This window comes from Suricata suricatta, chromosome 8, assembly GCF_006229205.1.
Source record: "Suricata suricatta isolate VVHF042 chromosome 8, meerkat_22Aug2017_6uvM2_HiC, whole genome shotgun sequence".
Taxonomy (NCBI): Eukaryota; Metazoa; Chordata; class Mammalia; order Carnivora; family Herpestidae; genus Suricata; species Suricata suricatta.
Window position 1 is genome coordinate 8,428,680 of NC_043707.1, and position 25,355 is coordinate 8,454,034.

Consider the following 25,355-nt stretch of genomic DNA (forward strand, 5'->3'; position numbering starts at 1 on the left):
CCCATTTCAGAGGTGAACGCCTAAGGCCACGCCCCTGTAGAGCAGGGAGTCAGGATGCAAACTTGTCTTCCCTTTGTCCGTGGGGAAGCCGGGTGTCCACAGGCACGGGCACAGGAGAAATGACACCCGGAGGAACCGAGCATCTGTCTGGAGTCATGCCCTAGGTTGATGGCATGAGTCCACGCTTTACTGCATCTTCTAAATAAATCCTCGGCCCCCGCCTCGGGCCTCTCTCCCAACACAGGCACCTCCCTTTGCACGCTCATTTCTCTCCTTGAGCCTCTCAAATATGTCCGTTCACCTTCCCTGGCTCCCTTTGTCAGAAGCACAGGGGGGACAGGGGGCACTGTAGCTGCCTATTCCCTGGAGTTCGGCGGGGGTGGGGGGTGGGGACAGAGGTCTCCCGGTTGGGTGCGTCTCTGGGAGCCTGGCCACCACACCCCGCAGGCGGGCCCTGGCCTCTCTCAGCCTGGACTCCCACACCAGCCCAGCTTGGCCTGTTGGGTCCCGAGCCAGGGGAAGCCTGGACTCTTATGCCCCTGAGTCAAGCACAGGGTCTTGCATAAGGGCTCCTTTCCCGAATCTCAAAGAATCTCCTCTGCAGACTGGAGTTAGTTGCATACATTTTTTAATTGAAAGAAGTCAGCCTCCTAAGTATTGCTTTTACAGGCTTATTGACATCAAGTCTTCCTATGACTCCCATTTTCAAAAATATTTCTGGCCAACGGAGCAGCGAGGTGCTCCCCCCGCCCCGATGTATCAGTCCTGGCACCATTTTGCAGAACGAGTAACTTGAGACAAGTAAGTCAGACCCGAGCCTCAGCCCCCCCCCCACGTTTCTTGGCCTCTTTCTCCTCTGACTTACTCCCTGAAATAGTCACTGCATCTAAGACCAGCCTCGGGGCTAGACCCTGCCGGGCTGTGGGCTCCGCTGGCCTTGACCGGGAGCTGTGAGCGGCCTCCACAGTGTGTCCGCGGTGTGAAGCATCCTCGCGGGAGACGGAGTGTGCAGCAGCAGGTGCAGGGGTGAAGAGCGGGGAGGCAGACTCTGGCTGGGCTCCTGTAAACATCCATTGCTGCTGCGAAAGGGCAGAAGCCAAGGCAAGGCTGTGTGTGCGAGGCGGGCGGGGGAGGGGCACAGGCCTCCTGGGCCTCGGCTCTCAGTCTCCATCTCTCTGCCCCACCCTGCCGGGTCCAGACGGAAACTTCTCTGTTGGCACGGAGCTCTTGGGGGAAGCAGGCCTAACAAGAAGGGGAAAGGGTGTTACTGGCAGAGAAGCAGGGTCCCGTCACCCTCTACCCTCCCGCCCCCGCCCCCCCGTTTGATGGTGCATCTGGACCCGACCTCCAGGCCCCGGGAGGCGACCCTCCACCTCTTGCAGTCTGGGGGGTGTTTTCCTGTAACTTTTACTAATAGCTTTTTAAAAAATGTTTATTTTTAAGCGACAGAGCATGAGTTGGGGAGGGGCAGAGAGAAAGGGAGACACAGAATCGGAAGCAGGCTCCAGCTGTCAGCCCAGGGCCCAACATGGGGCTCGAACCCACATGACCTGAGCCGAATTCGGATGCTTCGCCGACTGAGCCACCCAGGTGCCCCCTGATAACTTCTTAAAAATAAGTTTGCTTGATTTCTAAGGAGCCTGGACTGGAGACCCAGCGCAGTTTCACTTTGGAGAGGAGGGTCTGTCCATCCTGGGAGGGAGGTGGGGGATGGGGACCGGAGGGAGGAGGGCAGCCTGCTCAGGGGTCACCCAGGGCCTGCTGGCCCACTTCAGCCCCAGGGCAGCTGAGCTGGCTGGGGGGAGGGGGGTAGTGGGCGGGGCTTGGCTGTGCCTCCCGCCCTGCCTGGAAAACTTCACAGGCTCCGGGAAGGCTGGGGACATGGCTGGTCCCCATTTCCAGTAGCCTTCGCTTTCTGGGTCCGGCGGGGTGCCGCGTCTTTGCGACATCTTCTGCACCCTGCTTACTCTCCCGCCTGGGGTCCGTGCCTCACCTCTGTGGGCTGACTATGCTTTCTGCAAATGCTGGCATGCATCAGACGAACCTACTGTGAAACCCGCAACACGGACGGCTGTTCGCCGGCCTTTGGGGCATCGCAGTCCTCCGAGGTGGCAGGGGGCTGTCCCTGGTCCCTGACTACTACGTGCCGGTCGCACCCCCAGGCCCGGTGACAACTAAAAAGGTTCCCTTGCCTCATTCCCAAGGGCCACGGAGGGGGCAGAACTGCCTTCACTAGAACCGTGCATCTTTTCAAGGTTCAGAGAAGCTACAGGACCTGGGCCTAAACCACACAGCGGTTCTGTTACAACACGAACAAGCACAATCAGGCAGCTGATTCTTAAGTGCCGTGAGCCCAGGTTGGAGGCGGCTGGTGCCTTGCCCTGTTCCCTCCACTCACCCCTCCGAGGCAGGCTGATCAGAGTACAAAGACCTGCCTCTTTGCCGGAGGGCTGCCTGACGTCCTGGCTCCAAGTGCAGGCAAGCCACTGTCTCTGCATAGCTGTCTTCCACCCAGCGATGGCCAGGAATGTGGTGGGTCCCATTCCAGCTCCTGCACTCTGCAGCTGAGATGCCTGATGCCTACTCGCTCCCACATTGGCCCCCAGAGTCCCTGAGCAGGACTGAGCCCAGGCTGCGGGGGTGACATAACCCTTTCGTGACGCGCCGACCCACTCTCTACCAGTAGTTCCTGGGATGGCCTCCCGAGTAAACGACTTGCCGTTGAATCTTTGTCCCAGGGTCCACTCCTGGAGAGCATAGCCGAGAAAGCCCATGGTACGTGTCATTTCATTCTGCCCTCCCGGAGCAACAAGCTGTTATGACTCCATTTCACAGATGAGGACACAGTGGCCAGTAACTTGTCCGGGATGCTCGTTTCTCCAAGGCTGCAACCCACTGGAGATTTTCAGCCCTACCTAATTTCACACAGCCAGTGTGCCAGGTCTTGAGCTGGGTGCTGGGGACCTGGCGATAAATGCACTCACGCCCTTGAGACACAATCTGGTAAGGAAAAGTGGCCAAAGGCTGGAGACGGGGCGGAGCACAGGGGACAGATGGGGCCGAGTCTGGGTAAGGTTGTGCGTGGAGAACATGGCAGGTGGAGGGTGGGCTGCCAATGAGAGCAAGGCAGGTCCTACACCCCGCTCCTGATGCCCCTGGTTTTGCATGGGGTGGGGGAAGGGAGCAAGAAGCCAGGCCTTGGTGGAGTGGGGGAGGGGCCAAATCTAGGCCAGCTGGGAGCACAGGCCTCGACCTCCCCACTGGACCTGGAATGGGGAGGGGCTGGCGAGCTCAGCCCTCCAGAAAGGTGTCCATGGCTTCCCCTCCCTCCGAAGAGCCTCTGGGGTTCGCTGTGGGGGCCAGTGGGGGGGTGCTCCTGAGCAGGGCTCACTGCAGAGGCCTCCAAGGCCAGGAATCCTACTTGAGCCCATTTCAGACTTGTGTGGACAGCAAGTCAGAGAACACAGAACCAGCCCCCGGAAAGGGGACTCACTCCTGTCCAGGTCCTGGTCACTACCCACCGGCACCGAGACGAAGCCCATGCAAGGGGACCTCGTCTCTCATGCGCGCTGAGCTCCCATCTGGGCAGGCCCAGGGCTGCAGCTGCATTCACTCCTGCCCTCCGTTTTCACTGTGCCATCAGCAGGGTCACCTATTTATGGGCAGTGAAGCTGGGTTTCCACTTCTAAGAGGAATATAAAGGTCCTATCTTTTCAGAACATGACTTCACTTTGAAAAGAGCTCCTTTAAAAAAAAAAAAAATAAGGACACAAAGAACAGTCCAGGCCAAAGAACAGAAATTGTTGACGGTGTCACATCGGGTCTGAAAGACCTCCACTGGAGTTGGTTGCGCTCATTCCACAAAGGGCCCAGAGAGGGCGGTGACCTGCCCTAAGTCACACAGCAAGTTGAGGACAGCCTGGGTTTGTGTCTTCCGGAGGACGTCCTGGGGGCACTCATTGGTGCCATGGCGATGGAGATCAATCCCCTTGTTCCTGACCTTGTAAGTCTGGCCTCACAGCGAACCCCTTAAGAGTCCTTGGTTAGGGTTAGGGGTTAGCACAGAGGTTACCTTGCGCCACGTGCTTTAACTCCTGTCCTAGCTCATTTCTGCTAGGAGGTGGGGCCAGGCAGGCTCATTATCTGGAACTCCAGACGGGGCTCAGAGAGGGTTCAGTAATTTGGTCAGGGCCGTACAGCTCGCCAAGGGCAGTGCCAGGACTTGAACCTCCTTTCCCTGGTCTGATCTTAGGTTCATTCATCTCTGTCCTCCGAGGCATCGAAAGCTGCGGCTTGCAGAATCCAAGCCAAGGGGTTCTCCAACCTTAGCGCACGGAAGACTATTCATCGGCCAATGGCTTTTTTCCCCCCCTTTCCTTCTGAAGCTGTAACCTTTCATTCAGTGCTACTCCGCAGAGCTGGACAGGAGGGGCCAGCTGACTCATTTCTGTCATTGACAATGACAGTTGGCCCTTGAGCCATTTTAAGAAGCAATGTGTCAGCTCAATACCACGGTGCAGAAGCTGCCTAGTAGTTGGGCTTGTGGCTTCAGTGAGAAAAAGAACCCCTCGTGTCGTAAGGGTGCTGAAGTGGCAAGGCCCTGGATGGGCCCAAAGATTTCTCTTCTACAGTTCAGCCATCCCATGGTCCTCCCCAGGGCAGTCTGTAATTCAGGCTCTGCCCCTTCCTAGCTGTGTGACCTCAGGCAAATTACTGAAGCCCTCTGGGCTATTTCTTTTTCTGAAACAAACGGGCAGTGCCTACCCCATGGACTGTTTGTTGTGAGGATTGTATGAAACCACGTTGGTGGAAAGCTGACAATGCCCGAGGTGGCCCCTCCCCTCTTCCCAGCTAGAACACACACCAGGCGGGCTCCTCCTCAGTGCTGGGGGCCTTCTGAAAACAGTAGCCCTAGTCGCTCCCCAAGGACCTTGCCTGCTGCAAACCCACTGCTCACTCTTCTCTCTCCACGCACCAACCAACCAGTTAAAGCGGCTACAGACAGATGTCACCCAGAGCCCCTGTGCCCGGCGTCTCCACTGCTGTCTCAGCGACTGACCGTGTGGTCAAAGGACGGCTGCCTTGTCTGCTCCGAGAGTTCACGGCCAGAAGGGGCTGGGCAAGGAGAGGCTGCCGGGGTCTGTGGCCCAGATGGAAGCCAGCGTCCTGGAGAAGCAAGGGCCGGTGTCTCCAGCCCAGATCTGGTCCACATGCCCGGGGCTGACACTCATCAGTTGTCGGTGTGGTAGAGATTCTGGTTCCAGAAGGTGTCTCCAGCTCCAGCCCTGGAGTCTCGTCCTAAGAACTGCCCAGAGTATTATTTATTTAGTATTTTAAATCAATGCACTTTTTTTCTTTTAAAGGGACCTTTATGTCACTCTCATGAATAAAAAACACTATCATTGGTCATCAACAGAAGGAAACGCTAAAACAAGTATGATGCAAATGAAACCATTAGTTCTAGCCAGATACCCCTGGCTTGTGCAACAGCCTTGGCCAGGTCTCTGGTTGGTGGTGGGAAGGAGTAGCAAGTGCCCAAGAGCGACAGAGGACCTTACTCAAGGAGGCCCTGGGAGGGAGGCTAGGGGGCCCAACTGGCCACCTCCTAGCTGGGTATCTGCGGTGAGTCAATGACCCGTCCCCAAGCCTCTGTTTCCCTCCCTGTATAATAGAGCTAATGAGCCCTGCCCTGCCCGATTCCTGGGTGAGAGCTCAGGGGAAGCTAGATGTGAGAGAGGCAGCTATTTTTAACCACCCAGCCGAGCCCCTGCCAGGAAAAAAAAAATCCCAGGAATGAAGCCTTCCCCTTCCGGGTGACCAGGGCTCAGCTCCCAGCCACTCCCAGGCTTGGGATGACAGCTGTGAGGGCACCAGCATCACCGGACTCCCTGGGTGCTAGTTATCATCACCCTGTGCTGCTTCAAAGGCCACCTAAACAGACACATCCACTCCAGTCATCAGCCCCCAAGAGGAGGCCCGGCTCCCCGGGGCTCAGTCCCCTCTGGGTCTAACCCACCATCAACACTGACTGCATCATTTATGAAGAGCCAACCACATGCCCCTCACGGTCTCATGTAACTCGCATGAGCTTCTAAGGTGTGACTAGTACCCCATCGTACGGGACAGTGGCTTGTCCCCCGTAACAAAGAGCAGGCCGGAGGCCCCAGCCCTTTAGCTGGCTTTGGGACAGGGCCAGAAGTTAATCACTTTGGCACTCACATCTTTATCCATGCCTCATAATGTTGGTTTTCTGTTTTCAGCGTCATAAACATCCTTTTAAAGAATAAATTTACACAGGGGCGCCTGGGTGGCCCAGCTAGCTGGTTGAGCATCTGACTTCGGCTCAGGTCATGATCTCATGGTCCACGGGTTCAAACCCTCCGTGGGGCCCTGTGCAGACAGCTCCAAGCCTGGAGCCTGTTTCAGATTCTGTGTCTCCCACTCTCTCTGTCCCTCCCCCGCTCAGTGTGTGTGTGTCCCTCTCTCAAAAATAAAGAAAATTTCACATGAAAAAGTAGATTTTTGAAAGATGAAGTACTAAAACTAGTTTGATCACAACTGCAGGTGAGGAAGGAAAAACCGGTAAGTTTACAGGAGACAGACCCGGCAGACATGACCTTAGCCAAGCGATCAAAGTTAACATTGCAGGTAGTGGGACAGACGTCATGTATCTCCTGGTAACTACGCACTCAGAAGGGCACAGGCTCACTTCTCCACGGGGCTCCTGCCAACAGTGCATCCTCTGAACTTAATCTCAAGACAAACATCAGATAAACCCAAACTGAGGGACCTGTGCTCCTCCAAAACGGCAGAACGTGAAAGATAAGGGCGGAGGACGGGCAGGTCGGCATTGAGGAAGACTCACGAGAGCCACAACAATTAAGGCAAAGGGTGATCTGGGATGGGATCTGGGACCTAGACTCTGCCTTTGTGTCGTGAAAGGTCACTATGGGGACGATCGGGGAGAGCTGGACAAAGTCTGAGACTGGCGGGGCCACAGGCTCGAGTCGGTGTTGAACAGGCGGATTTTGACAATCGGAATTGTGGTCATGGAACCGAATGTCCTTGGGCTAAGAAAGTATCCAGCGGAATACTTAGGGGGAAAGGAGCATTAGGTCTGCAATCCGTTCTCAAATGGCTCAGGCAAAGGCCTACGTATAGATGCATGCTCATACAGAGGGGGACGTGTCAGACTCGGGAGCACATGCGGCAACACGTGAATCCATGCAAATGGTGACTTTAGGTGGAGGCTGCATTGGGATTCTTTGCCCTCTTCTTGCAACTTTTGCATAATTGAAAGAATCTCACAAAGTGAGGTTTGGTTTTAAAAAAAACTTGGCAAAAAGGAGCAAGAGCCTCACACTATTGCAAGGTCGGGATTGGGGAGCCCCCCCTCCCCCCAGCCCGGGGCTCCTGCAAACCCAGCAGAGGGTTGCGGAGGCTCGGCTGTCTGGCTCAGCTTTGCTTCCCTGGCCCCTCACTCCTCCCCTTGGGGCCTCAGCTTCTTTATCTGTGAGATGGGGACGTGGCTGCCTGTCCCTTTCACCGTGATCTTCATTTCCCACAAGCAGGCTGAGCTTTCAGAAGTTCTGGGGGAATTTCCAGAGCCTAGACCCTTGTCCGGTCCTGAGGGGCAGCGGGCACCCATGCATCCCACAGCCAGCGCTCTTCCAGAGCCTTCCTAGAGCCTCGCGCTAGGACAGAGTGGCAAGTTGGCCTGGCCTGGGGTGCGCCTGCCTCCCCTCGCCACCGTCGCCTGGACCGCCTGGTTTCCCTCATCGGCCCTGACCCCTCTCCTCCCCCGTCTCCCTCCAGGAGCTCCACCAGCGTTCTGTGGGATCTCCTATGACCTGAATCTATTGTCCACGTCCCTGCAGAAATCCTGGGTCTCTGAGCAGCGCAGTGGCACGCCAGCCTGGGTGTTCTGCTCATGGCACAGGCTGCCGACTAGCACGGAGGGACCGGGGCAGGTAGGCCAGAGGGAGCGGCCGCGGCACCCAGTCAGGACACTGAAGCCAGGAGACCCTGGATCGGGTAGACCGAGGGGTCTGGTTACCCGCGCTCCGTACGTGAGCTCCACTGGGCCCCACAGACTGACAGCAACATTCTGCAGGGTGTTTCCAGTGCGGAGAGGCTCTCTCCCACAGCCCTCCCTCCGTGCCAGGAGCAGGGACAACTCAGTCCAGCTGCACTGCCTCTGCATCTGAACGCTGGGATGGGGGGACTCCCCCATGGCTCCCAGGCCAGCCGCGGGGGCCTTTCTCCTGGGAAGGAGGGAGTCCCAATTTCCTACTTCCTGCTGCTGGGCAGTGATAAATGCTCAAGGGAAACTGCAGAGCCTTGGCTCTACAGGGCCCAGATCTGGTGGCCTTGGGACACCACAGGCAGTGGGAAAGGTCTCCTGGGGGTCCCAGGCAGCGAAGGCAACGCAGGAATTCTCTCCCAGTAGCTCAGAGTCAAACCCACGCAGCACTGAGGAAGGTAGCCCTCCGTGGTTCATCGTGGGATATAAATATTCATGCAGGAGTGCACGTGCAGGCTTATATCTTTGCAAGGGCCTGAACTTTTCATTATGTCTGTTAATACTAACAGTGGTTAACACTAATATTATCACTTACCTTACACAGGAAGGACTATGAGCTTTACATATATCTCATTTAATCCTCACAAGGAGATCGATTTCATTTCCCTTGGCTGCTTAGAAGAGAAAAACGGATCCACAGGGAGATATGGGACATGCCCAAGGTCACAGCCAGGACTGGGATTTGAACCAGGTTCTTGCTCCTAAACACAATTCTAATACTGCCTCTTTCAATAGGTACTCAATAAGTGTCTGATGAGCTGTTATGTTCATACAGACACACAAGGGAGGCGAGAAAGAGAGTGCGCCGTGAGATCCTCCCCAGCCCCCGCTGCCTGCCCTCCACACTAGTCAAGGCTTCTGTGACCTTGTCATGTGAAACACGAGAATGTGTCGGCATGGGAGCAAGCCAGAAGCCAAGAGATCTGACTACCGATGTTCCTCTGATTACAGAAAGGGGCCCACAGATAAGGTGCAGTCAGACCATTTTTAGATCTTCCCCAGAGGCTTTTCCTGTCACTAGCTGCCCTCCCCTACCGCAGTCTGGGCTTCCCTGGTGCCTGGGCCGGGATCTGGGATTCGGGATTCAGGACACGGCACTGGGGAAGAAGGAACGTGGTGTGTGGCTTCCCCGCTTCTTCAGCCTTTGAACACGTCCCGCATCCCCAGGCCTTCCTGCCTCCCAGCTTGGGCCCCGCCACTCTGACAGCTTTGCAAGGGTGTCCCTGCGACACACTTCCTGGTGCTTCTGCTCAAACAGCCTTTGCGGCGTGCGGAGCCTGACGAAGCATTTGGGCTTCAGTTTGGGGTTCAGAGCATGCCAATGTTTTCACTTGGAAGGGGAAGTGTTTCTGTTGATGTGGTGAAGAGATAAAATAAGACATTCTTCACCAACGTACGCCGTCTCAAAGTCAAGCGCTTGGCTTGGCGGCAGATTCATCTCTGGCTCTCCCAAGGCCTAGCGTGGGGGGTACTGGAGGAAGAGCAGGCAGGGCTAGAGTTTGTTGAATGACTGGAGGAGGGAAAACGCAAGGGGCCTAGCACGAGGCACGGTGAATGATCAGTACTGAGGACAGGCTTGGAACGGAGTCCCACCTCGGGAAGGGGTTCTCAGTCTGTTTCTTCTTCACTGCCCTTGGCCCCAGCTAAGCCCCTCCAGCTCCAGCTCCAGCCCCCGCGTTCCTAACTGGCTTCCCTGCTTACACACTTGCGTCGGCAGCCCATTCTGCCCTCGGCTGCCAAAGCCCTCTCTCACTTAAAGCCTTCTGATGGCTTCCCATTGCTCGAGGCCCTGGCCTCCCAGGTCCTGTAGGGTCTGCCCCCACCTGCTCCACTGACCCCTCCTGGGGCTGCTCTCCAGCCACGGTGGCCTCATTCTGGGGGCTGCACAAACAAACTCTCTTACCCCACTACCTCGTGCCCGGATTGGTTTTCCCCAGATCTTCAGTCTGGCTCCATCTACCAATTTAGGGCTCAGTTCAAACGTGCATCTCCTCAAAGAGACCTTCTCTGACGTACCCCCCACCCCCATCTCTATTCCGTTTCACTCAACAGACATTTATTGAGAACCTATAGATGCTAGGCTTCTGTTCTAGGTGCTGAACTCAATAGAGGGGGCCCAGGTCCTTCCTACGTGTCTTAATGCTCTCAAAAAAATCTGATGATCTTGTTTAGGAATCTGCTTGTGTCTTCTCACTGCGTGGCGGGAGGGCCAGGGCTAAGTCTCTCTTGTTCACTGTGTTCACACACAGGGCACGGTATGTACTCAGGAAATGTTTCTTTGATCAAAGAACAGATTGGGGGATGGATGGCAGACTGGGTAGGTGTGCAAGAGCGGCTAACGCAGCCTCCGCTGGGCACTTGGTTCTTAAGTCGAACTGAGCTCAAATGAAGCTTTTATCAAAGAAATCTCACGCCCCCCCGCCCAGGGGAGCCCCCAGCCCTCAGCACTACCACCAGCGGGTTCTGCCCCACCCGGCACTCCCTCTATGTCACCTTGGCAAAGGCAGGCAATCGAGGGGGGAGTTAACTCAGCTTGCTTGGGGTGAGTGGCATTAGTGTCTGTTTTCTAAAAGGAGCTCTTGCTGCCTAGATGTCCTCAGAAGTGCCTGCACGTCCCACGGACCCTCACCAGACCCAGCAGCTTGCCTGCCTCTCTCTCCCTCTCACCTTGTCCAGTTGCCTCTCTTCCTGGCTGTGAGACTTTGACCAAGCCCTTCTCCTTCCTGGACCTTCATCTCCCTCCCATCAACACACAAGGTTTGGGGGGAGGGCGCAGGACACGCAGCTTCCTGGTCGCAGCCCAGGGGCAGGACTTGAACACCTCCATGCAAAGATCCTGTGGTCCCTACTCCTGCTTGAGGTCTTGCAGACGCCGCAGGCAAGGCCAGCCCCAGCTTGCCTAGTCTGCAAAAGCCACCCGCAAGACTGGCAGCCCTTGCAGATGCAAGCTGGAGGACTGCCGGGCTGGGGCACCCTGAAACCCGACTCCCACGTAGCAGCAAACCCAAGGCCAAAAAGAAGTGCAGACTTTGCTGAAGCAGGTTTCTCCTCGTAGGCCCTCAGCCCTGAGTCCCCGCTCTCAAGTCCCCACCCAATCCCCTAAGGGGCCACGGGACAAAGGTGGTCGTGCCCGGCTTGCCACCTCTTCTAACACTGCAAGTCTTTATGCTTCCAGGACTATGGGAACTCCCAAAAAGCCAAGGTCACCATCAAGCCAGATTGAGGCAGAGGGGAGGAGCTGACAGATCTGCCTCAAAGGGATCTGGGTGCACAGGCTTTCCCACAAGCTGGGGCGGTAGGTACCACGGCTAAGCCAAGCACCACTTCAGCTCAGCCTCCCTTCCCTCAATGACTGTCACCTTCACCAGGGAAAGCTTTCCAGCCCCAGACAAGGGTCTAACAGGGTCTGGCTATTCCTGGCATCTTAGACCTTCAGGAGGTGGAGGGAGAAATCGGAAGCCTGGGGGAAGGGTGAGTGTCCGGTCTGGAGATGCCACCCTCTTCTTCGCAGGTGGCGCCCCAACCCATTCTCATCTGGCGCAGAGAAGGCACTTACAGGTCTTGGAGGCCAGAGAGGGCCTCGTCCTGGGGGTCCCATCCCTGGCCACACGATGCCCCCAACCAGCAGCGGCGGCATGATTTGGGCAGCCGGTCCAGGCCTAAGGGTGCAGGTCGTTGGGGGGTAGGGGAGGACGGGAGGCAAGCCTACTCCAAGTAACCATCGAAGACATCGAGCTCCGAGTCGGCATCATAGAGGCCCGAGCCGGGGTCGGAGAGCACGCCGAGGTCCACGAGTGCCTGGTCCATGTCCTCGGGCAGGAAGACAAGGCCCACGTTGAGGACAATGTACTCCATGAGGAAGGCGTAGTATAGGATCAGCACATTGACGAAAAACAGGCCCACGTAGAACATAGAGGGCAGCAGCGACGGCGGCACGTAGGGGACCAGGGGGCCCAGCGCGTCCAGGTGGGCCGCGACCCGGGCGCCGGGCATGCAGGGGGCGGCGAGGGCGGCGGCGGCCCGGCTATCCCAGCGATCTCAGCCGCTGCGGCGCCCGGGCGGCCGACGAGGGAGCAGCACAGCCATCCAGGGGCGTCCCGGGGGCTCGACCGAGGCGGCGCTGAGTCCGGGCGGTGCCCCTGCCGGTATGCGGCGGCCCCTGCGGACGCTCCCTGGCCCTTGAGAAGTGCCTGGCGGGGCCCACGCACCCCTAGATGTGCCCACACGACCCTCTCGATCCTCAAGGCGGCAAGGCAGGCCCCCCGCCGAGGCGGCCGGCGGGTGCCCGGCTCCTCCGACGCCCCCCGCTCGCGCTCACTGGCCGTCGCAGCGCAGGCGGGGACCTAACCGCGGCTCAGCGTCGAGGGCCAGTCCCGGCGGCTGCCTCTTCAGCTCCGCCCGGCAGATCCTCGCGCCCCCTCCGCGCCCCCGCAGGCCCAGCTCCCATGGCTGCGGCCGCCGCGTCGCCCTTCTGGTCGCGTTCCCAGCACCGCCTCCGGAGCGGCCCCGCGCTCATTGGCCAGCCGCCCCCTGCCCGCGCTCATTGGCCCGCTCAACGCCCGCGCTCATTGGCCCGAAGCGTCCGGGGGCGGTACCGTTTCGCTCCGCCCCTCGGGGTGCTGGCCTCTGACTTGCTTTCCTGGTTCAGGGCTCCGCCCAGGTCTCAAATCCAATTAGCTCTGCGAATCCCCCACGGAGTAGCGGGAGCGGAAAAAGACGGAAAGCTGTTCAAACCGGCAGGTATCCTGAAGGCCACGAAAGTCAGAGGAAACCGCGAGCTTCCGCAACAACCCCCTAGACTTGGGTATGGCGTCACGCCTCTTTGGGACTCAGTTTACTTGTCAGAAGGAGGCAGGGTAGGGGAGCGGTGAATTTACCAGTGAAAATCTCCGACTTCCCATAGTGGCAATTTTCCGTGATGGGTAAGAGCAATTAGTGCCTCCTAGAGCTCTCCAAATTCTGCCTGCGGGAAGGTCCAGTGCATCGCGGAGGTCTACATATTAGGGTTCAGGAACACCTGAATGAAGAGATTCCCAGGCAGGGCAGACCTGCAGCAGTGGGGATGCTTCTTGTTTTTACTTTGTAAACCATGTTTAAAAACAGTCCTTGTTAGGGGCACCTGGATGGGTCAGTAGGTTAATTTCAGCTCAGGTCATGATCTCACAGTTGGTGAGATAGATCCCTGCATCGGACTTTGTGCTGACAGTGCGGAGCCTGCTTGGGATTCACTGTCTCCCGTTCTCTGCCCCTCTCTCGCTTTTTATACTCTCCCCCTCAAAATAAAGAAACATTAAAAAAAAAAAAACCCCAGCACGTGGTTAAACATTAAAAACAATCAAGTAGGTAGGAAAGTGAGTCTCGTACTCATAGATTCCCCTCCTCGTGATCAACCCCTGTATATCTTCAGGGGTTCAACAGACCTTTAAATCTCAGGCCACACTGAACTGGGTGCTTTACATACACTGCTTAATTGTAGCTAGACGGGGTAGTGTAGTATGTTACCACTTTCTACAGATGAGGAAATCTAGGCCCGGAGAAAAGGGAGGGCCCAAGAAGATGCTAGGTCTGCATGCATTTGGAGAACAGACCTGTCCTTTTTTCTGCATGGCTGTCTTCTTGCCCCTTTAGATGAATTACAGAGCAAACTATTAATTCTCCAACTTCTGAAGGCGAAACTTTCATGCAGCCATTCATTCACTCTGCCAATATCTTATTTTTTATTTTGAGATAAAAAGAAAGCATGGGCAGGGGAGGGGCAGAGAAAGAGAGAGAGAAAAGGAGAGAGGAAATCCCAAGCTCGATCTCACCCTCAAGATCATGACCTGAGAAGTAACGAAGAGTCAGATGCTCAACGATTGAGCCACCAGGCGCCCCACACTGCTAATATTTGTTGAGCACCTATGATTTGCAAAACTTTGTGCTAGGAAGTGGGGAGAACACTGGCCCTTAGCCCAAGTCTGAACACAGTTAATGGGACGCGGTAGATTGTAGATCATTGTGTGGTGTAGAAATGAATAGTGACCACGGCAGTCTTGCCTCTAGGGAAGCTTGTTACTCCTACTCCAGTACAGAAATTTAGATACAACTTCTTGGCTCGTGTGGGGAAAGAAACAAAACCAAAACCAAAAATGTTAACAATCACGGCCATTAAGAGTTTTGTACAGGGGCGCCTGGGTGGCTCAAGTTGGTTAAGCGTCCGGCTTCGGCTCAGGTCATGATCGCACGTTCGTGTGTTCGAGCCCCGCGTCAGGCTCTGTGCTGACGGCTCGGAGCCTGGAGCCTGCTTCAGATTCTGTGTTTCCCTCTCTCTCTGCCCCTCCCCGCTCATGCTCTGCCTCTGTCTAAAAAATAAATAAAACACTAAAAAAAAAAATTAAAAAGTTTTGTACAGATTAATAGTTTATTAGGGCATAAAATAAGGGTTCTACGGTTTGAACCATGACCTTAGCTAAGTCAATCCTTGAAAATTGTGATTCAGTTTCCCCGGGAATGGGTGGGCATGGGGATAACAGGACCCACTTCATAGGCTGTTCATTAGAATTAAGCAACAATATATGTATAGCGCTTAGGACAGTGGCACATAGTATATATCCTGCAATAGCTATTCTTATCATAAAAGCTAATAATTGTGATCACTGCGGTTATTTTGAGTCACCCAACTTCACGGATTCCGTCCTCAAGGCTCCGCGCACAGGTTTCCCGTTCCCGCCCACCGTGCGATACTGCGGGCCCTCCTCCTCTCGCTCCGCCTCTTCTCCAAGGCCGCAGGTCCGTAGTTGCGTGATGCACGCCGGGCCTTGTAGTTCGTTTGCAGAGTCCTCTCGGCGGGGGCCTCGCGGGAGAACTGCATTTCCCAGCGTTCCTCGGGGCGGCAGCCGTAAAGCGCGGCGGTCGAACGGCCGGTTCCGGCTGAATGTCAGTGCGGAGCTGTGGGTCGGGGAGGAAGGTGGTTGGCGGTCCCTCTACCACCTCCGCCGCTGCCTCCTCCGCTTGTGCTGCCGCTGCCGGCGCTCGGGCATGAGACCGTGAGACGGGCGACGGGTCGGGGCCGCCGACATGTTTGGCCGCTCGCGGAGCTGGGTGGGCGGGGGCCACGGCAAGTCTTCCCGCAACATCCACTCCTTGGACCACCTCAAGTGAGTGTGTTGGGGGCTGAGGGGGGCAGGCCGCGGGGCTGGACACGGGAATGGGGGCGCCTGGCCCCGGGCCGGGGCTTCTGCGAGGTGTGAGAGGGAGGTGGAGGGCATAGAGAGACGCCCGGGAAAGACTGTATGGTGGTTAAGAGCGAGGGCTCTGAAGTCAGGGCGCTTGGGTTCGAACCCTAACACCGTCGCTCCTCGCTGTGTGACCTTGGGCAAGTGGTTTAGCTTCTCAGAGTCTCAGTACCCCCGTCTGTAAAGTAAGGGAACGAGATTTCAGTTTGTGGACGCAGCCTTCATTGTTGCCCCGGGCAGCGGTGGGCACCGAGCTTACCGGGGTGGTACTTCTTTAGGGAGGACAGCTTAAGAGTCAGAGATCTGGACCCAGGAGTCAAACAGATCTGGGTTTGAATCTTAAGGGTGTGAATTTTTGGGCCTCAGTTTCCGTAGTTGTAAAATGGATATAGTATCAGCACATGCTTCTTTATTATTGTTTTGAGGGTAGGATAAGAGAATGCACACAAAACTGGAAGCAGGTAGGAGCGTTCAGTGAATGGCAGTAATTAAAACATTTCCCCCCCCCCCCCCCGTCGAGGAGACTAAGGAGAGGAGTATCAGAGGAGTATCAGAGTTCTGGGGGAGGACAGGTAGCAGACGTGGCCCCGGGAAGCGGGAGTGCATCAGACCCGCATTCAAATCCAGATCCCACCCCTGACTGGCTGTGTGACCTTGGGCAGATTACTTCGCCTACTTGAGCCTCTGGTGCCCCATCTCCAAATGGGGATGGTGAACGTTGTGCAAGAATTCAATAATGTCATGTGTGCAAAGAGACTGATCTGGTGTCAGTTACACAGTAGGTGGCTGGTTTATCAGCTCGGGAAACCCTTCCAAACCTCCCCACCTGAAGTGCTTCCTCACCTCATTTCCTGTCCATCTGATCTTTCTCTTGATTTCATTCAATGCCCGTCTCTACTCCCTACATGCATCCTGTGTGTTTGCGCTCCTTTTCTGTCTGTTCCTAAACTGGTACGTCCAGGAGGTAACAGACTGCTGTTTCGTTCACAGCTGTATTCTTAACATCTAGTGCTGTGTCTGGCCTACTGAGAGAATGAAAAACAAAATAAATGAATTGAGGATAAGTGCCGAGCATGTAGAGAAACCCGGAATTTGGAGGGGGGTGGTGGAGGTGGTGATGGAAAAGAGACTTTTGTGGAAGGAATGACTCCAGGGAGGGAAATATAGCGTGTGGGGTGGCAGGCATTTGGGGGTGGTGTGGGGAGAAGGCAAACCTTTGGTGGTAAGAAACAGACTGGTTTCCATAGGGAGCTCCCAAGATTACTAACGGGAAGGAAAGTGGATGGAGGGGGGAGGCGAGGAGCAGAAGGAAGACAGGGGCCCTGGGAAATGATTGGTGGGAGGGAGATTAGATGGGGCTTCTCATTTGGCCAGGGATGGGGGTGCTGTGTCCTTGCTAGTGTGGAGCAGACGTTTAGTAAATGTGTGAGTCTCGAAGAGGTGGGGGAAGGAGGGATCAGGATGTAGTAAGGAATGGGGGGGCTGATGAGAGGGAGGAGAGAGGCGTAGACGGGACGGGGTGTGTAGGGAAGCCAGGAATCTTAAACGGGAGGGCAGCTGGACTGAAAAGGGAGAGGCGTAAGGATTTCAGGAATTTAGAGGGTGGGTGGGTATGGCTGAGAAGCGGGGGGTGGATATCTAAAAGAGGCTGGGCCTCGTGCCAGCATCCAGGCACCTGCAGGCTTCCACCTAGCTCTACCTGACTCTGGCTCTTGTCAAGTACCTGAATAATTATTGAGCGCATCTTCTGGGCCAGGGCCTTGCTCAGGACTTCCTGCCTGTGATTCCCCTGAGTCCTCACAAGTCTATGAGTTGTAGGAACTGTTCCTGTTTTCCATTTTATAGAAGTGGAAACTAAGGTTCAAAGAGGCTGGTAGGGGGTGCCTGGGTGGCTCAGTTGGTTAAGCGTCTGCCTTCAGCTCAGGTCATGATCTCATGGTTCGTGGGTTCGAGCCCTGCGTTGGGCTCTGTGCTGACAGCTAGCTCAGAGCCCGTAGCCTGTCTTCAGATTCTATGTCTCCCTCTCTCTGACCCTCCCCTGCTCACGCTATCTCTCTCTCGCGTGCTCTCTCTCTCTCTCTCTCTCTCTCTCAAAAAAAAAATAAATAAAACAAACAAAAAAAAAGAATGGTGCTCTTCAATGAGGCTGGTAGGACCTTGAACTAAGGTTCCAGAGGTTTGCTTGCCCCAAGGCGACAGCAGCTGAAACGAGTCAACGCCAGGATTGGCCCTTAGTGTCTGCACCCACCGCACTGTCTTTGTGAGTGAAACTTCCTCCTAAGTCAGTTTGGGAAGACTCGCACCTTGGCGGAAGCTCTGTGCCCCCTCTTTACCCTCCAGCCAACCAGGGGATGGTCAAGGTTCTCGGGTTCCTTGCAAGTATCTGGGCACTGCCCAGGTTCATTGTTGAGGTTAAAAGGCCACTGGGTGCTTTTGGAAACCCGAGCTGCCTGTCCTGGATCGGGCGGATCAGCTTAATCCATATTACCATCAGAGGAGCCGGGAGATTTGCATGTTGGTGTGGGGCTTGGAAGATCCCAGAATGACTGGGGAAAGAGTGGTGCCAGCAGCTAGTCCTCACCCCAGCCCTTGTGATGTTCTTCACTTGGCTCTGATGGTAAACGTCCAGGGCCTTAGGTACTAAACAGCTCATTCCCTGAGGTTAGTTCACAGGCCGATGGGGGAGACGGCCCTCGTGCCAGTGACCACACAGCCCATCCTGTGCTGGGATCTCTGTAGGTCCAGGGTCTCTCGGAGCCCTTGGAAGCCTTCTGAGGGAGGCATCACCAGAGCAGAGTCTTCAAGGACAAGCAGGAGCCATCTTCGGGGGCCGCGGGGCATGGGAGGGGGGCCCTGGGTTTGAGGAGTGCCAAGGTGGCACTGGTGATTGTAGGAAATCAGGCTGGAGGTGGAACGGGCTTGCGCTTCATCTGACACGAAGGGTGACCAACCATCGCGAGCAACTGGGACCGAGGGGTTTCCCAGGACGTGGGACTTTCAGTACTAAAACTGGGAAAGTCCTGGGCAACTGATACACATTGGTCACCCTACCAGTGACAAGTGACAATTCCTAACATTCTCGTGGCCTGACCTAGGACAGTGTGGGTGGAGAAGATTAAAATAAAAGAATTTTGGATTGAAAAACCCCTAAACTTTTTTTTTTTTGACACCCAGAGCACCTAGGAACTCTCCCCCTTTTGAAACTAGACTATTTTTAAGAACGGTTTGAAATATAAAGAAAAATTGGGAAGCTAGTACAGAGAGAGCTGGAATCGCTTTTGAACCACATCATTCTTCCCAACGTCCTCCGCTTTCACCCTGGGAACGAACGAGTCCCGTTAGGGCTTTACTTTTGCTAAATAATGGACAACTGTGCGCCTGTGGCCTTTGTCTACTGATCGGAGTTAGGGATTTCGTTGAGGCCGTCTGAGATAGGAAGAGGTGACGTGCTATATGCCACGGGCGGTTTGCCGCCCAGACTCGTGGCACGGCTGTGACGCTGGCCGACGAATGCCCACCCGAGAGCACAGTCTTTGCCGACGCACTTGCGTGGCTGCTCCTGCACGATCGCCTGTCGCAGGAACCGCGGTGGTGCTGGTGTGTCGTTCCGTTGCCTGCGCCCTGATCACTTCGCATGGGGGTCACCATCTTGGTGGCAAGTGACAGAAACCTGGCTAGGGTCTCCTTGTGCCCCAAATGGAACGGATTGGCTCCCAGCTACAGTGTGGCTGAGTCCGCGTGTCCACAAAGCTGTCAGAACCTGTCTCTTCCCAGTTCTGGTCTCTGCGTTTCTCGTGTGTGGGTACCAGGCTCTCCTGACGGCAGTCTAGCAATCCGTGGGGAAAAAAGGGAGTGTTTTTTCTAAATATTGCCAGCAGGAATCCAGAAGGGGTGTAGTTGGGCCATCTTGGGGTCTCATGCCTGTCCCTGACCGAGTCACTGTGGCCAGGGGTGTGGGGTGCTCTGCTTGACCCTTGCCTGGAGCTGGGGTGGCATCAGCTCCCCCCAAGCTAGTGAATAGAGAATGAGAGACAGGGGTGGTCCCCCCCCCCCCGGAAAATCAGGGGTTGTTACCCAAAGAGAAGAGGAATGTACATCTAGCCAATGTTCACCTCTTCCTGGTGTAGTCACCTTTTGCCTAAGATGGCACTGATTATTTTTTAAGGGTACAGTATTGCCAGATAAATTTTTTTTTTTAGGATAGCCTATTCACCGTATCACTTATGAGTCCAAGCGCCCATATGTCAAGTCCAAGTTCTTCCCTGCTGTCAGAGTGCTCTAGACTCTGTTCCCATCCATTGAGTTAGGGATGAGGGCCCTGTAATGCAGGCTGGGGAGTCAGGAGTCTCCTTAGTATGCAGACACCCATTTAAAAATTTTTTTCTTAACTTTTTAAAATTCTTTTATTTTTTCAAATATTTATTTACGAGAGAGAGAGAGAGAACGAGCGAGCACACAAGCAGGAGAGGGACAGAGAAAGAGAATCCCAAGCAGACTTTGAGCTGTCTGCAGAGACCACAGGGGGCTCCACCACACAAACGGCAAGGTCATGACCTGAGCCAAGATCAAGAGTCAGAGCCTCGGGGCGCCTGGGTGGCTCAGTCTGTTGAGCGTCTGGCTTCAGCTCAGGTCATGATCTCAGTTCACGGGTTCGAGCCCTGTGTCGGGCTCTGTGCTGACAGCTAGCTCAGAGCCTGGAGCCTGCTTCAGATTCTGTATCTCTCTCTCTCTCTCTCTCTCTCTCTCTCTCTCTCTCTCTCTCTCTCTGACCTTCCTCTGCTTGCACTGTCTGTCTCTCTCCCTCTCTCTCTCTCTCTCTCCAAAAAAAAAAAAAAAAAAAAAAAAAAAAAGTCAGAGCCTCCACCGACTAAGCCACCCAGGCACCTGGCAGACACCCACCTAAATGGAGGTCTAAAGAATGAGAGTTGTGCTGGGCGGTAGGGGTGCGGTGGGAGGGACCATGCTTTATGCCGACCAAACCGTGTGTGAGAAGCCTGGACGAGAGAGGGGCTCCGAGGGGCTCCGGTGGTTCGGGAAGGGGGGGTGCACGTGGGGCACGGGGAAGTGCAGGATCCCCGAGCAGACTGATGACGCAGGAGAGGTCACAGAGACCTCTCCGTATGTTACATGGAGGAATTCGGACATCAGGCTCCGAACAGTGGGCAGATCCTGCGTGCTGCGGTCCAGCCGAAGTTGGGGAGCGGGTTGGGGGAGGGCCCAGCAGGAGGTGGGCATCCTCGGGACTGCTGCTGCCTTCTGAGGCGTGAGGGTGGCGGCTGGCGCTGACCCAGGCGTGTTTCTTGCGCTGCTTCACCTTTACGGGCCTCTGGTCTCGCTCCCCGTTCCACACCTCGCACGACCACCGTCCTCATCTTTGCTCTCCTCTGGAGCCCCCTCCCCTCCTGCCCATGCAGATGCCCAACTGCATCCTTGAAATACCAGTTCTTGCCCTGGTGACTTCAGCCGGCGGGAAGCTCTCCTGTCATCGCTAATGTCACTCGTTCTCGTTCCCACTGTCCCCCTCAGTGAGCACACGGTCATGCACACAGTCTTCCCATCGGCAGGGTTAGACCAGCTGCCAGATGCTCTGGGCTTTTCCGGCTTTTTCCTGGCTGCGAGTTAGCTGCCCAGGAAGCTGCCCAGCATCCCTCAGGCATGTTCTTTTGCCGTCAGAAATGCTCCTGCTTGATCAAGTATTCGTCCTGCTCCATTTGAACATAAGCTTCGCGAGGACAGGGGCTGGTGTGGCTTGTCCACCTGGGAATTGTCAGATGCCGGCACGGGCCTGGCACACAGCAGGCGCGTGAGGAGTACGCGTCGCAGGATGAATGGAAGAGGCAAGTTCTGGCCGGGCTTTCCTCCACACCGGCTGCCCTGCCCAGTTTGGTCCCAGTGCCCACGCTGGAGCCACGGCTTTGCGTGGGGCTGAGAGCCCCGCCTGCACCCTCGTGGGGCCCCCAAGCTCCCCGAGCCTCTGACCCAGTCTCACCAGCTGGCCCAGTCTGACATCTTTCTGGGGTGACTCATCGGGAGAAGCACTGTCTGTAACATGTTTCCCCAGTCCTCTGGACTGGTTGCACCCCTGGGGAGCTGGGCCTTGTCCCGGGGGTGGTTTTCAAGGCGCAGAGTGGATGCTCTGAGCGGCATTCTCCGCCCTGGTGCTGAGCAGACCAAATAGACAAGGGCTCTGCGTCCCTCTGGCCTCACCACCCACTCCCAGACATTGTTATTTGGGGGCGTGCCTTTCGGGGAGTGGCCTTCTCATCTCCCTAGGCCTCTGCCTCTCAGCTTACCCTTTCTCACACTTCAGCTTATGAGTCAGTTTCAGGACCTTCCAGTAGGAGCATCCTAAGAGGCCGATTATGATACAAGCCCTAAAACTTGGATGAACTTTGTCTCTGAAGTGGGCCTCATTGTTACTGCCCGCAGTGGTGTAACCTGTGAAAGAAGTGGCTCTTGAGAGAGCAGGGTCTGTGGGGGCAGAATTTGTTTACAGCCCGTCGTCCTTGGTGACGAGCCTCCGGTGTGCCGGCCGCACGCTGGCACTAGGCTGTCATTCCCCACTTCCCAGGCGTTTTGGACCCTTTGCCTTGTCTCCGGGTAGAGTTCGCTCATGGGCAGGGTCTGATCTTGAGATCCTGCACTCTACGGAGCCTGCGCTGGCACGATGTTGGCTGTTTTCTAAATAGAGGAAGAGTCAGTCATGAGGACTGACTTTCACATCTGATACGTACTTTCATTCCTTTTTGGTTTGTTGTTTATCTGCTCAGTTTTCTCGCATGCTGGGCACTCATAACTTCATGTAAATGCTTGGCTAATAATAGTGTTTCCTGCATTGTTTGCATTTTCTATACTATAATGGTGCTAAGCAAGGGATCTGGAGTCAGGCCGCCTGGGTCCCCTGAGCGTCAGCTCCCCAGGGCGGCAAGCGTGCAGGCTCATTGTCAGAGTTTAATGAGTGGCTACATCTGAAGCAGTCAGAGGGCTTAGCACAAGTAGGCTGCAGCTGTTTTGATGATGATGAGAATGTGCACACGCAGAGTTTGAGAGGAAAATGTTTTCCTGGAACCAGTAATCACTGTCGGAGGGAAGTCTGTCCATTGTGCCCTTGGAAACTTAGGGGCACAGCCTTGCACCCACACACGGCCATGGTAACATTGTTGATCTTCTGAACAAGGAGGAACCCAAATGTCCAGCACGAGAGTACCTCCTTGTGCCCCAGGCGGCATACGATGTAGCCACTGCAGCTGCGGCAGACGGTTGTCAGCAACAAAAATGCGTTTATTACCCAAAGTGTGTGTGTGGGCGGAGATGGGCATGGAAAAGCTCTACAGCGTGTACGTGTCCACAGCAAAGGAAAAGGCCCTTCGAGAGAGATCCTACACTTCAGTAGTGCTCATCTCAAGCCAGTGGCAAGATTGATATCTTTTGTTGAAGTGTTCAGCCTTTCTTAAATGACTATTACACCCCAAATCAGAAAGTTATTAAACTTGAGGCACCTGGGTGACTCCGTCGGTTGGGCGCCGGACCCTTGGTTTTGGCTCCGGTCATGATCTCCCAGCTCGTGGGTTTGAGCCCTGCGTTGGGCTCTGTGCTGAGGCACAGAGCCTGCTTGGTTTTCTCTCCCTCCCTCGCTGTCTGCCCCTCTCAAAAATAAATAAATAAACTTAAAAAAATGAAACTTAAGTTGTATTAGGATCTCTAGGTAGTTGAATTACTTGATCTTCCAAAGCTCTGGAATTAGATGCAGCATTCAAATATTAACCTTAATCCATTTCCCCCGTCCTCTCCCCCAGTACATTTAAGCAAATATGTATTGAGGATCTCTTTCTTCTTTCTAAAGCATTACCTAAAACAGTGTGCTAGGGCATAGTGGGAGTGAAAAAAATGAGCAAGGTGCAGGTACAATCATTGTAGAAATTGAGAGATTGAGATGTTATGGGTATTTGCATCTACGGTCAGCAAACATTTAGAAAATGAGTATTTCAGACACTACCATTTACAACAGCATCACAAAAACACCAGTTACCTACAAATATATCTAACAAAAGACGTGGGAGACCCCTATGCAGTGAACACTGGAAGAAACGTAAAATGTCACAATGTTAACCTTGTTGTAAAGATGCCGATTCGTTCCCTCTATATTTAGCTGTAGATTTAGGGCAGTCTTAAAGGGAATCTTAGCAAGTATTTTTGTGAAAGTTGAGTAGGTGATTTTTAAACTTATATGGAAATGTAAAGGGCCAAAAATAGCCAACTGTAATAACGGGGAAAAAAGGAAGGAAAAGAGTCGGAGAACTTCCATGATCACATAGCAAGATTTATCATAAAGCCGCAGTAATCAGACATCATGGTATCAGCACGAAGGTAAATGAATAGATCAGTGGAACCAGAGCATTCAGAAAGAGTCCCTGCCGGTGCGGGCATCTGATCAAGGACAAAGGTTGACATTAGAGTACATTGGAGAAATCAGGACCTTTTCAGTAAAGGATGCTGACTCAACTAGATATCCATATGGAAAAAATGAATTTTGGCCAGTATCTTACACCTCACGCCGAACATCAGTTCCAGATGTACCCTAAGGCAGCATGCGCCAGGTGCAGGAAAGGGGCCGCTCTGTAGCAGGTGCTTGCTGTCTCCTGCTTCTGTCTCCTGCTGCCCTCCCCTGGGTTGGAGAAGCCCATCCTCTGGCTCTTTGCACGACCCCTGCCCCCCAGCTTCAGGGATCTGTAACAGATCTTGTGACTCTACTTCCTTTGCGTGGGTGTATTGAAACTACATCTTCAATCAAAACGACCCCCCACCCCACCGCGGGTTTCACTTCCCCAAGGTCGGAGCTCCCTGCTGCCCCCATGTGGGTGGCTGGTGCCTCTTCATCCAGCTGTATATTTTTTTTTATTAAAATTTTTTTTTTAATGTTTAGTTACTGTTTGAGAGAGAGAGAGAGAGAGAGAGAGAGAGAGAGAGAGAGAGAGAGAGAGAGAGAGAGACAGAGCATGTGCGGGGGAGGGGCAGAGAGAGGGGAGACACAGAATCTGATGCAGGCTCCAGGCCCCAAGCTGTCAACACGGAGCCCGATCCTGGGCTGGAAACCACAGACGAACCCACGAACTAGGAGATCATGACCTGAGCTGAAGTCTGACGCTTAACCAACTGAACCCCCCAGGTGCTCCCAGATGCATATTCTTAATTCAGCACATCAGCTCTAGCTTCTCAATGCAGGAGGCTTCTCCAAGAGAGGCCAGGAGTTAGAAGCCAGGGCTGATCCTAAAGATTTAAGACTCTCCTAGCCCTGTGGGGGTTCTTCGGAGCAGACCCGCTTAGCCAGGCCCCCAGGCCGCTGCCTCCCACCAGGCCAGGAATGAGTTACTGATGCTAATGAATACCATCCCTGGACAGAAGGGAACCCACAGTGGTGAGGATCTGCCCTTCCCCCCGGCCAACACTGCCTGTCCTCTGTCCTGGCGCTGTAGGGGGCATACTGTGGGCCGTACAGGAGGTGTCTGCGGTGTGGCTGACACAGCTACTCAGAAACTTCTGCGGGAGCTTATCCAGAGTGCAAACCTGGGGCTCTTTACCCCGGAGTCCGATTCGGTGGGTCTGGGGCCGGGGAGCTAGGATCTGCTGCTGAAACGGGGGTTTCTGATGCAGCGGCCCGGTGAAGCACAATTTGACAAATTCCGCTCTCTGAGTTTCTTGGCGAAAATGCCCTGGAGGGGGATGGGGGCCTAGATTCAAGAGTGAGTCCCCCCAGCTGCTACGCGTCAGCGTCGTGGGCGTCCCTTCGCACAGGGGGACCTGGCCTCCACACCCTCGTGCGGCCTTGCCGTGGATTTGGGCACAGGTGGTGGAGGTCTCTATTTTTGGAGAGCGGTTCTAGTATTTGTGTTAGACGTTGCATGCCGTCTTTAATTAAGAGACGGATTATACTGCCTTTAAAATAGAACAAAGAGCAACAATATTTATAAAGAAATCCCAGTTCCCTGAAGCAGATTAATCCTGACTGTTTCGTCTGCAAGGTTCTACTTCTTTAGCCCCTACCCATTTGTGGGGATTTG

General features: G+C 54.8%; 2 protein-coding genes across 6 annotated transcripts in view; one reads left to right on the forward strand and one right to left on the reverse strand.

The window, feature by feature from the left end:
* Positions 1–611: 611 nt before the first annotated feature.
* On the reverse strand, positions 612–12,568 carry DEXI (Dexi homolog). 3 transcript variants are annotated; one of them, XR_003911706.1, is made up of 3 exons: positions 11,640–11,783; positions 5,060–5,305; positions 612–1,242 (listed from the first exon to the last, which is right to left on the reverse strand). XR_003911706.1 is itself a non-coding variant. In XM_029946949.1 (2 exons), the coding sequence occupies exon 1, from the start codon at positions 12,074–12,076 to the stop codon at positions 11,789–11,791; it is 288 nt and encodes a 95-aa protein (XP_029802809.1). In that variant the 5' UTR covers positions 12,077–12,568; the 3' UTR covers positions 612–1,242; positions 11,640–11,788. The 3 variants fall into 3 exon arrangements, 2 of the variants coding, with proteins under 2 accessions (XP_029802809.1, XP_029802808.1); XM_029946949.1 differs by lacking the exon at positions 5,060–5,305 and having other exon boundaries at positions 11,640–12,568; XM_029946948.1 differs by lacking the exons at positions 5,060–5,305; positions 11,640–11,783 and adding an exon at positions 2,399–3,749.
* A 2,428-nt stretch (positions 12,569–14,996) lies between these two features.
* CLEC16A (C-type lectin domain containing 16A) overlaps positions 14,997–25,355 on the forward strand; it is a 187,364-nt gene continuing 177,005 nt past the window's right edge. For all 3 annotated transcript variants that reach the window (XM_029950046.1, XM_029950045.1, XM_029950047.1), the window contains exon 1: positions 14,997–15,219. In XM_029950046.1, the coding sequence (XP_029805906.1) occupies positions 15,140–15,219 (80 nt within the window). In that variant the 5' untranslated portion in view covers positions 14,997–15,139. The remainder of the gene's footprint in view (positions 15,220–25,355) is intronic.

Excerpts from the sequence above, each read along its gene's own strand:
- DEXI (XM_029946948.1), bottom strand. The coding sequence starts at position 2,786 with ATGACACGTACCATGGGCTTTCTCGGCTATGCTCTCCAGGAGTGGACC. Across the intron at positions 1,243-2,398 it reads GATCAGCCTGCCTCGGAGGG|GCCTGCTTCCCCCAAGAGCT; the intron begins GTGAGTGGAGGG and ends CCTTCTTGTTAG.